Below are 12,215 nucleotides of genomic sequence, written 5' to 3' on the forward strand. Positions count from 1 at the left end.
TACGTCGATGCTAGCTTTGACACTGATCTGGATGACTCTAAGTCACAAACCGGATACATATTTATATTGAATGGTGGAGCTGTCAGTTGGTGCAGTCCCAAGCAGAGCATCGTGGTGGGATCTACGTGTGAAGCGGAGTACATAGCTGCTTAGGAAGCAGCAAATGAAGGAGTTCATATCCGATCTAGGTGTAATACCTAGTGCATGGGGTCCAATGAAAATCTTTTGTGACAATACTGGAGCAATTGCCTTGGCGAAGGAATCCAGATTTCACAAAAGAACCAAACACATCAAGAGACGCTTCAAGTCCATCCGTGATCATGTCAAGGAGGGAGACATAGAGATTTGCAAAATACATACGGATCTGAATGTGGCAGACCCGTTGACTAAGCCTCTTCCACGAGCAAAACATGATCAGCACCAAGACTCCATGGGTGTTAGAATCATTACAATGTAATCTAGATTATTGACTCTAGTGCAAGTGGGAGACTGAAGGAAATATGCCCTAGAGGCAATAATAAAGTTGTTATTTTATATTTCCTTGTTCATGATAAATGTTTATTATTCATGCTAGAATTGTATTGATCGGAAACCTTAATACATGTGTGAATACATATACAAACATTGTGTCCCTAGTGAGCCTCTACTTGACTAGCTCGTTGATCAAAGATGGTTAAGGTTTCCTGACCATGGACATGAGTTTTCATTTGATAACGGGATCACATCATTAGGAGAATGATGTGAATGACATGACCCATCCGTTAGCTTAGCATATTGATCGTTCAGTTTTATTGCTATTGCTTTCTTCATGTCATATACATATTCCTTTGACTATGAGATTATGCAACTCCCGAATACCGGAGGAATAACTTGTGTGCTATCAAACTTCACAACGTAACTGGGTGATTATAAAGATGCTTTCTTCATGTCATATACATATTCCTTTGACTATGAGACGTGTCTCGGTCATGTCTACATAGTTCTCGAACCGGTAGGGTCCGCACGCTTAACGTTCGATGACGATTTAGTATTGTATGAGTTATGTGATTTGGTGACCGAATGTTGTTCAGAGTCCTGAATGAGATCACGGACATGACGAGGAGTCTCGAAATGGTCGAGAAGTATAGATTGATATATAGGATGATAGTATTCGGACACCGGAATTGTTCCGGTTAGTATCGGGTATTTATCGGAGTACCAGGAGGGTTACTGGAACCCCCGGGGGGAAGATATGGGCCATATGGGCCAGAAAAGGGGAGCACACTAGCCCACAAGGGGTGGCGCGCCCCCCTTAGGCATGTGGCCGAATTGGAGAAGGAGGAGAAGGGGTTCGGCCCCCCTTCCTTCTCTCCTTCCCCCTTCCCTTTTCTTTGTGGCAAAAGAAGGAAGGGGGATGCCGAATTGGAGGAGGCCCCCAAGTAGGATTCCTCCTACTTGGGGCGCCCCCTTGCTGCTCCCCTCCCCCTCCCACCTATATATACATGGGGAGGGGGCGCCTAGAACACACACCAACAATCGTTAGCAGTGTGCGGCGCCCCCTCCACAGTTTACGCCTCCGGTCATATCTTCATAATGCTTAGGCGAAGCCCTGCGTAGATCACTTCACCATCACCGTCACCACGCCGTCATGCTGACGGAACTCGTTTTCTTCCTCGACATCTTTGCTAGATCAAGAGGACGAGGGACGTCATCGAGCTGAACGTGTGCATAACTCGGAGGTGCCGTACGTTCGGTGCTTGATCGGTCGGATCTAGAAGAAGTTCGACTACATCAACTGCGTTGTCAAACGCTTCCGCTTTCGGTCTACGAGGGTACGTAGACACACTCTCCCTCTCTCGTTGCTCTGCATCTCCTAGATAGATCTTGCGTGAGCGTAGGAATTTTTTTAAAATTGCATGCTACGTTCCCCAACAGAAATCATCGTCATCGTCATCACCAACAACTCTCCCATCTTGGGGAGGGCAATCTCTGTCAACATATTCAACAGGACCATCTCCTCTTAAACCCTAGTTCATCTCTTGTGTTCAGTCTTTGAATCGGAACCTTAGATTGGTGCTTGTGGGTGACTAGTAGTGTTGATTACATCTTGTAGTTGATTACTATATGGTTTATTTGGTGGAAGATTATATGTTCAGATCCATTATGCTATTTAATACCCCTCTGATCTTGAGCATGATTATCATTTGTGAGTAGTTACTTTTGTTCTTGAGGTCACGGGAGAAATCTTGTTGCAAGTAATCATGTGAACTTGATATGTGTTTGATATTTTGATGGTATGTATGTTTTGATTCCCTTAGTGGTGTCATGTGAACATCGACTACATGGCACTTCACCTTGTTAGGGCCTAAGGGAATGCATTGTGGAGTAGTTATTAGATGATGGGTTGCGAGAGTGACAAAAGCTTAAACCCTAGTTTATGCACTACTTCGTAAGGGACTTATTTGGATCCAAAAGTTTAATGCGATGGTTAGATTTTATCTTAATACCGCGGACGCTTGCGAGGGGGTTAATCATAAGTAGGAGGTTTGTTCAAGTAAGAACAACAACTAAGCACCGGTCCACCCACATATCAAATTATCAAAGTAGCGAACACGAATCAAACCAACATGATGAAAGTGACTAGATGAAATTCCCGTGTACCCTCAAGAACGCTTTGCTTATCATAAGAGACCGTTTTGGCCTGTCATTTGCCATAAAAGGATTGGGCTACCTTGCTGCATATTATTTGCCGTTACCGTTACTTGCTCTTTACAAATTATCTTACTATCAAACTACTCGTTACTTATAATTTCAGTGCTTGCAGAGAATACCTTGCTGAAAACCACTTGTCATTTCCTTCTGCTCCTCGTTGGGTTCAACACTCTTACTTATCGAAAGGACTACGATTGATCCCCTATACTTGTGGGTCATCAGTCGTCCTAGAGCAGGTGGAGGAACACAATGACCTTTAAAAGACATGAGACGTACTTTATCTCATGAGTCCGCTAGGAGGTCCATGATTCAAGAAACTCACTCGTGGTCGCTTCATGTGGATGAGCATCTATGGTTAGACACACACACACACATCGCCACTTTCCAACCGTCTGTGTATGTGGGCTGAAGAGTTCCTTCGCCGATCCCTACCGACTTCATCAAGGCGTGAGAGTCAGCCTCTCGCCCATCATGATCACATTGATCCTACCTTGACGATGGGTCCACTTTGGAGGGAGTTCCAATTGACGAGACGAAGGAGGACCCAGAGGAGTTTGTTCCAGGTGATGACAAATAGGAAGACATCTTGATCCACGAGGTTCGAGCTTAGAATTGTAGGTCATGCATGCCCATAAGTTAATCGAGTCATATGTACCTGATAACTTAGTGGAGTCATGTATGATTTATATGGAAACCATGTCATGATGTCACGGCAATTGTACGAAGTCTTTTGTAATGCAAACCACACATCGGCCTTACAACACAATGTAGTGGTTAATTTGCAAAACAAAGCAAGACAATTATTTATGGTGATGTGTACGTGCTTGGAGCAGATGACCAGGAACATTTTTACTTCACATGAGTGGCGACATAGCCTCTCGATAGGCCCTCCACCCACTACGTCTTAGGTAGTGCTTTGGTCTTGTACGACGTTTTCAGTTTTTTTAGTGTGTGCGTGCGTGTGTTGAGCTTTGTTGTGTACATCCTAATTATGAAGATGTTTGGTGTTTTGATCCCATGCTTTGTATTCGCTTGGTACTACATTTTAATTTAATAAAAGTGTCATTTTTAAAAAATAAATAAAAGATGCATACTCAGTTTATTCCAGCTTAACTTCTAACCGACCTCAGGCGCCTTTCATTAATCCGAAGAACACGTTGTATCCATGATTTTACAATGGCTGATGTTTAGGCTGCCTAGCTTCAATAGCATAGGACAGTGGTCACCAACCTAAACAAGACCTGCCATTACGAGCCATGACATGGCTTAAGCTCTAGCTGCATTATTGTGAGCCCTACTAGTAAGCTCCCGAAATATGATGTATAGCTATCTGGGTGTGGCTACTTAGTAAGAAAAATCCTGGATACACCACTGTACGAGTACTACATTAATTGAAGAGAGAAAAACAATAAATGTTGGGACGTGGACGTACGTGCCTGTGTGAGTCGCGCGCAAGCAAACGTAAGAGAGCTCACGCCATTTCGCACTATTGAAAACCTGGGGCGTTGGACACGCTCTAAGTGCAGGCCTTGCGTCGCCAATTATTAAGTGCTGCTTCTGGCATGCTAGCGCGGCGGCTAGCTTCAAGCCTTCAACCGCAAACGAGCGGGAAAGGAAAAGAAGCAAGCGGCTTCCGTCGCCATTTCGCTCGTCGTCTTGCGACGACCGGCGCCCGTGCCATGACCGTCCAGGCCGGCAGTTCCGGTGCTTGGACTGTCATCTGTTGCTCACACACACAGGAGGGGTGCGCACCAAACACACGTCGCTCTCATCTCATGCTGATGACCGGGCGTGCATATAATTGGGTTCCACTGTCCGGTTTTCTCTGCACGCAGCTGTCCCTTTGAAAAGAGCCATTTAGGCGCCACGTGGGTGTAGCTGTTTGGTTCCTGAGAGAGAAATCAACGGCGTTGGGAACGTGATCTGAACTGGACGGCCCATGCGGACAGCCAGCTTCGTCCACGCTCATGGAAGTGCTCACATTCCTTTCTTTTCTCCCGCCCACTCTAGCCAAGCACTCTAGTGCTAGCACTTGTAAATGTGTGCTTGATCGAGACTTTGAGGGCGCATCCCGCTCGATTTTCGTCAACATGGGGTCTCTAGCGTCTACTCTACCCAGACCTCACTGTCCTCTGCTAGTTAGTTATTTCAGTGATTCGTGGATGCACCAACTCCCGCCGACGTCACCAGCTCCTGTAATCAATCAAGCATAACCAGTACTACAGCACTTGGGCACAAATGATGCCCGGCTCTCATGGTGTCTGCCGATCGATCGATCGAAAGCCATCAAGGTGCATGCACGCACACGCCATGGTGCGTGCCGGCCCGGGAAAGAACAATGCCAATAAGTTAACAAGCGTACTACCACTAGTAGTATTAAAACTAATTAGACAAGACTTCTCTGCAAGTGCGGCAACACACACATGTCCGGGGGGGAGGGAGGATTAGCCGGGCAAAGACAAGGAGCGTGTCCCCTCCCCGCGAGGCCATGGATGATGGATCATGGATGTGCTTTCTCATCCGGCCCGGGTGAGGAGCATGAGTGAGTAGTGCTGTGGGTTGGTGGCGCCTTGCCCTCCGTCGGCTCTCTCCTCGGCCATCTTTTGCGTGTTTCTTCTGCCGGTGCCGGCGCACTTTTGTTCTGGTTTTAGGTCGATGGCGACCGGCCTGATTGCTGCCGGAATGAGTGCTCCGGAAATGGCAAAGGGCGCCCACTATGAGTGGCTTAACTTTAGACAATATGACTTCGGTGTGTTTGTTCTTCAGATATATCTCCCTATAGTACTACACTAACTGCGGCGCTGCACTTTCCAGTCACTCAGTATGAGTGGCTTGACTTTAGGCCGTTCGATTGGCCTGGAATGTACAGCTAGTGCCGATCTGCCGGTGCACTCTAAGGGAATTTTCAGCTTAAACGGCTCTCTCAACCCTGATAAGCTATGCCGGTCGTTGTTAACTTGCTAGCTAATCATACCTTCTTTCCAGAAAAATAAAAGCTTGTGATAATACCAGCAAATTGCACTCATTCGAGGCGCAGAAGAAGGCGGAGCCGGCACTGAATGAGCCCACTCGAGTAACCTGTGCTGGTGTTCTTTACACAAAAACAAAGGTGCTCCGCGGGTGATCTTTTAAACCTTATGCTCCACTTTGCCCGCATGGACATTCAGTCCCAGACCTGCTGAGTGCCCAGCCACACACACACACCCTGCAAGAAGCAGCAGAAACACCAACATTCAGTCCACTCGCACTGCAAGTCTCCACTCTTTTAAGCCTTATGCATTTCCACTTTGCACGAATCAACATTCAGTCCCAGACCTGCTGAGCCACACACACACACTGCAAGAATCAGCAGAATCATGATTAAACTTCAGCTTCAGAAATTCCAGGTGAACATGATCGATGAAATAAAGTGAACCGCGAAGCCATAGTTTGCAGCAAGATTGGCCCGCGGGGTGAATGACAGGGCGCCTTCTTAGCAGAGATTTGAAAACCAGAAACACATGAACATTTCCAGGTGAAAACAAGTGCCAGTGATGGCACGGAAAGCCATGGTTCCACCAAAGGTCATCTTCGTGGAACATCAAAGATGACTTATAAGTTATAACACCATGATATGTCGGATTCTCGAGTCCGTACCTTGTATCAGCCTAGTTGTCAAATTTGGCATGCTTCCGGTTCTGTGAGGACTTTATTTTCTAATCCTTAAACATGTCCATAAAGGTTACTGCATACCCAGGACCCAACTACCTTAGTATGTATCGCAATTTACAACTGGAAATAGAACCCTTGTAAGTATTTCAAGTCACACAACACAACATTTTAACTTACATGCTGTCACATTTACATGAATATCTTTTACATGCCGGGCTTGTGCATTCTAGCCAGAACACACAGATTTTTACTGCACAGAAGGAATGCTTGTAGATGCTACAATACAAATGGAATGATAGCATAGCGAGAGCGGGGGTAGTCTTCAAACTTTTGGAGGTACCACCTATGAGTTTGTACTGCTGCAAATGACAAGTTTGTTATCTGCACAAAATGGAAAGTTTAATCAGCTGGAATGATAGAAAACACTGAAAGGATACAATAATCACGAGTTGATGCGATTCTGAATGCAACTGGCACAGAACTTAGCGAGGCATACCACAAAAATGAACAGGAACCACACTGAAATGTCTGATCCACCACTAGCTATCAACATGCCCAAATATATAACCTGTAAAACAAAAAACAGCCATAGATGCTAATGGGATACCAATTTCAAATCCATAAGAGTTTTTTTTTCTGCGAGCTGCTCGGTGTTATAGTACTATATATACAGTCAATATGTAGCCTTTTGTATTTACCCCACTGTATAAGGGGTTTTCTGCATATTTCATGCACTTGTACATGTATATATACTGGCCTATGGCCACAAGGGAATACAGGTTGCATATTTTCTAACACTCGGCACCGAGTTGAAGTGAAGGCAAACCACAGAAAAGAAAAGAATTTTGCTAAAGGATTATCCTATTATGTTAGGTTCACTTGCTCAACAACAGTGGGATAATTTGGAACTCTCCCTATGATATAATATTTTATCATTTTTAGGCTATTTACAGATTGCTTGGTTTAAATGTAAGGCTGCCTACTCCTCTATGGGAAATTTATATGGTCAAATGCCACTCTGCATCTGTGAATTAGGCTGGCAAAAAATGGGGAACCAAACAAATTTGATAAGTCTTTACTTTGTAGTAACATCAAACAGTGCATAAAACAATCCATCAGAAGCAACATAAAGGTTGTCTGTCCTTCATCCACTCCAGCCAGCGATCAAAACCTGACCAGGAGTTGCGCACACCAATGCTTCACCAGTGAAAAATCCATCACAGGACCCTCATTTATGATTTCAATTGACTATCCTAATTTAGATATGATTAATTTAGTACTCGCATTGTAAAAGCAGTGTTTGTCGCCAGCCATATTCGTCAAATAGCATGTGCATGCTGAATGCGAGAGAAGAATGGAGGCACTTACTAGTTCAGCAAGGTAATGAGGGCAAGACACACGACTAAACCAGTCACCGCAAGGAATAACATATTCATCAGAATCTTTATTTTCGCGCAACGATCCCTGTCAAAATGGTAAACAGAAAGCAATGGATTCGGAAAAAATTACTAAATCTGGAAGACTTTGGCCCAACTGTGCAAGGAAAAGATGCTGAAAGGTGCAGTTTCTTGCCTGAAGGACATAAAATATGCATACCAAATAACCTAAGAGAAGATTATGCAATCTGAATATAAACCTACATGATGCTACTAAGACTCTTAAGAAAAATATGGTATGATCCTTTATGAAGAGTTCCTGATGTTCATTGGCTAAGAAAGTATTTGGGATTGCTATTTTCTAGTGCAAAATGATTTCCACTCCATGAAATCCAAAGTAGCAAAACGATTCCAACAAGACATAACTATAGGATTTCAGGAAGCAGGTTTTATTAGTCATTCCAACTTTAAGTCTCAATACATCGGCAGATGCTTCGTTTTTTAACATTTGTGCTGCAACTCGCATATGTAAACATGTTGTACACATTCAGACAAGAAACCAACTAATATTTGTTATCTGGCTCTGGTTCTAGGCTCACTAAAAGAAGCTGGTACTTACAAGAATTGCATGACAACGGATCTGATGGAGGGATCCCCAAATGAATACAATAGCACCTATCCACTGGCACCACCCCAACTTTAAAAGAGGCTTTAGGAGAGAGGGTGAATCAATGACTAGGTCTGGCATTCTTGCACGACCCTTTACTATGAACTCAACTATTTGACCTCGGATAAAATCTATTGCTTCAGGAAGACAAGAGCTAGCGAGAGATAAAGGTGCAGCCGTGTAATAGCTGCAGGAAAAAAAATAACTGTAAGTCAATCCAAATTGTTGCAGAAAAAGGAAAGAGCAATGCAATGATCCTTGTGCAAAGAAACCTTTACTGAAAGACCGACGTTATAAAAAGCAAGAAATCAAAGAATATATGCAAAAAGGTCAAAAAGATAACTGTTCTGTTAATTGATAGGTGGTAAAAAATTAGAACTACAATTACCAGTGGTCAAATCATCCAGTAAACTAAAGTATGCCTTAACTTACACCATCTACTTGCATATTTTGTTGATAAAGTACAAGCCCGGAACTACAGAAAATAACCATAACAAGACCTAACAGAAAAGGCATGTGAAATTGTAATAGAAAGGACTAGAACTCTAGAAGGAAGAAAAAGAGAGAGTATTTAGTCAAGCTAGCATATTAACAACTATGCAACATTCTAGAACAGAATGGAAGTTAACCAATGTGGAACTTACAATAGACCCGTCAGATATCCTACAATGTGCATCCGAGCTGATGGGCTGTAGTGAAACACATTTTCAGTCTCATACAGGCGTCTCAGCACCTGAATTTCCATCAATAGAAGTACAAAGACAGTCCGCCAGACACGGTACTTGTGTTCCATGGTGCGCGACAGGACACTGCCAAAAGAGAACGAATTTGACCCAATAAGATGGCTAGCGATTGTGGAGTAACTCGATGGCTCTGGCAACAGCGGTGTCATTTTCATATATGCATAGAAGCATATTGCAAGCAGCAAGCTTGTTGTCACCGCTACTCCCACCACATAGAAATGCAAGAAGTACTTCTGTGGAACTGTGAACTTCTGCAATGTCATAAAGATTATTTCAGTTTCTGATACTTATGCAGAACTTGAGTAGAATACAAGAAATATGTACGATATATGCATCAAAATTATCTACATAAAGATGACAGTTTTACCCAACAGCGGTGACAGTTTTACACATAGGTACGTGAGAATAACCGTATGGGTACAAACTTTTACCCATGAGTTATTACCAGAACCTGCGCATAACCCGATTTGTCATGAGTCATCTATTGTTATAATTTTTTGCCAGAGAGTTACCCATGGGTTGCTTGATTAATATTTAAATAATAAACAATATATGTCTCATAGAACATGTAGACTGTCAGAGACGTATAACACATATAATTGTAAATTAGCAAAGAGTCGTAAAATGGACGCAACATAGGTTAGCTTCACAACCATCCAAATATCATGTACTCATAGTTCGTCTAAAGGATGACATGTTCTCTTACTTGGAAGGTTGAACTTGCTTCACTCCCAGTTAGTAACAAAAGGAATTTTAGTGGACCAGGGGCATTTTTACGTCTAATTCCAGTAATTCAAAAAAAAGAGGCAGGAGTTTCTAATCTACCCACAATCTGCTTCTATTAATTCAAAGAAAGAGACAGGAGCTTCTAATCTACCCACAATCTCCTCCTATTAATTCAAAGAAAGAGACAGGGGCTTCTAATCCACCCACAATCTCCTTTTCATCCAAGTAATCTCTCAAATACATTGTATCAAAGTCTTCAAGAGAGAGAGAGAGACGCCATGGTTGTCCATGGAAAAGGCTACATAGAACTTCAATCGTGGATTGATAGCACTCTGCAATTTTTTGCCTCTTTTGCTTTTTATAACGCCCTTTTGTAGTGTACATAAAGCTTTTTCAATATATGGAGTAGGATACTATTACTCATCTAGTGCTTTCCCTAACCAGATAGCACATTGCATCAAAATTTCAGAACCGACGGCTTTGCTAAGCCCAAATTCTCTCATGACAGCAAAGAGTTACGATCGTGCCGAACCACGGGCCCACTAGAGCTTGAATCCGGCTGCAGCCTACGGGAGATGAGTGGGAACATAAAAAGGCAAAGCGGGAACCGAGGTGCTGATCTTACCGCCTTGGAGGAGGAGGAGGAGGATGAGGAGGACGGCCTGACGGTCTTGCCGCGGGAGGAGAAGGCGGAGAGGAGGCTGTGGAGGAGGCGGCCGCCGGCGGCCGCGGGGATGGGGAGCGCGGCGGCGAGGATGGGGAGCGTGGCGGCGAGCCAGGCGAGGCACAGCAGAAGCTGGAGGGCGGGCCCGTCCCCCTTCTCCATGGGAGGCAAACCCGCGTTCGCTCTCTCTCTCTCTGCTGGTACGCGGCGATCTGCGCGGGTGGTGGGGCGGGGGCACTAGGATGGTGGGAGAGAGGGTTCGTTTGCGTTTGTGCGAGGGAGAGAGTGCGAATCGAAAGGGGAAGGCCACCGGCACGGCACGCGATTCGTTGGCTCGTTGCTTGCTGGACCGGGATGCGTGTTGGCCTTAAAGTGGGCAATCCCCTCTCGTCTCTGTCGACCGGCACACGTGATGGGATTACAGTATGTGGGTATTATGAATCGCTGAGAGCTAAACTCCAACGCATCTCAAAGGGACGCGCGCTTTGATTGTTTTTTATTTGTTTGGTTTGACTCGTTCGTCGTCTTTTGCGTTTGAGTCGGCCTTACGTCCAACACGCAGATCCAAATCTTATCCGCACTTGATTCTAAAAACGTCTGTGGCCATAGATCATACCAACAGCTGTGTCATCGTCCAGAGTTCATGCCGGCATCATGTCAACGGCCGGCATACATGCCAGCCTCCAAAAAAACAGCACATAGTTCATGCCGACGCGCTTGCCAGCAGCCGGCACACATGGCAGCACACAAAAAAGGTGGGAGTTCAACCACGCCATCTCGGCCGTGGTCATGCCGGCATACAAAAAAAGATGGCGCTCTCCGTCATAGATCACTCGTCATCGAACTTGAGCATGTCGGACTGCATCTTCTCGAACCAAGGCCTCTTCCTCCGGGACACCGTGCTCAAGTCCACCTTCATGATCTCCATCTTCGAACCAACGAGAGTAGGGCCTCCCTCATTGCCGCAGCGACTCTGGCGATGCTCTCCTCTTGCTGTGCGGCAGCAGACGCAGCTTCGAGGTTCTGAGATGTTCCGGAAGCGTTTCGGGGTCACCAGAAGGTTTTCTGTGAATATCGGATAATACCGAGTATTACCGATTAATTATATATATAATGCTCTAAAAATGTTTAGAATGAATATATATTTAATTTAATATCAATTGGCCTAACAAGGCCAAGAGGTGGAGAGGGAATTGGCCCAATAGGGAGCCCCCCCCCCCCACTATGGGAGGCCGAATCCTACTAGGGGTGGGAGTCCAACTCCCCCCCCCCCCCCACCCCCAAGGCCGGTGCACCAAGGGGGATTCCTCCTCTCCCTTAAACCTATATATACTAGAGGATTTTCACTCTATGATGACACAAGTTTTGGAGCCTCCTCTAGTTGATCTAGTGCTAGTTCTAGTTGGTCCTAATTGACTAATTAGAGATAGCCCTAGCCATCTTAATCCTCATAATTAGAAGCCCTGTGTCTCCTCCCTGTAATACTCCACCAATGACTAGCTCTTGACAGCGAAGCGCTGCCGAAACGTGAAGACCGTATGCTTACAACCAAGTACAGAGGTTGTGCTTTCGGTCTTCCGTTCGAGGGCGGTTCGCGGGATCGTCGTCGACGTTCGAGGGACTCCAAGTATGATCTACACCGACTCGTTTACTTCCGCTGCACTCCAGAGTCGGTAACGGTTGTTGATCCAAACCCG

The 12,215-nt window shown here is 45.0% G+C and overlaps 1 protein-coding gene across 2 annotated transcripts; it reads right to left on the minus strand.

Moving 5' to 3' along the window:
- Positions 1-6,486: 6,486 nt before the first annotated feature.
- On the minus strand, positions 6,487-10,923 carry LOC109764908 (polyprenal reductase 1). 2 transcript variants are annotated; one of them, XM_020323691.4, is made up of 6 exons: positions 10,480-10,923; positions 9,030-9,379; positions 8,338-8,572; positions 7,711-7,806; positions 6,839-6,910; positions 6,487-6,723 (listed from the first exon to the last, which is right to left on the minus strand). In XM_020323691.4, exons 1-6 carry the CDS (start codon positions 10,678-10,680, stop codon positions 6,619-6,621), a joined length of 1,059 nt encoding a protein of 352 aa, XP_020179280.1. In that variant the 5' UTR covers positions 10,681-10,923; the 3' UTR covers positions 6,487-6,618. The 2 variants fall into 2 exon arrangements, with proteins under 2 accessions (XP_020179280.1, XP_040255480.1); XM_040399546.3 differs by lacking the exon at positions 6,839-6,910.
- Between the last annotated feature and the right edge of the window lie 1,292 nt (positions 10,924-12,215).

The sequence above is a fragment of the Aegilops tauschii genome, chromosome 2, assembly GCF_002575655.3.
Source record: "Aegilops tauschii subsp. strangulata cultivar AL8/78 chromosome 2, Aet v6.0, whole genome shotgun sequence".
NCBI lineage: Eukaryota > Viridiplantae > Streptophyta > Magnoliopsida > Poales > Poaceae > Aegilops > Aegilops tauschii.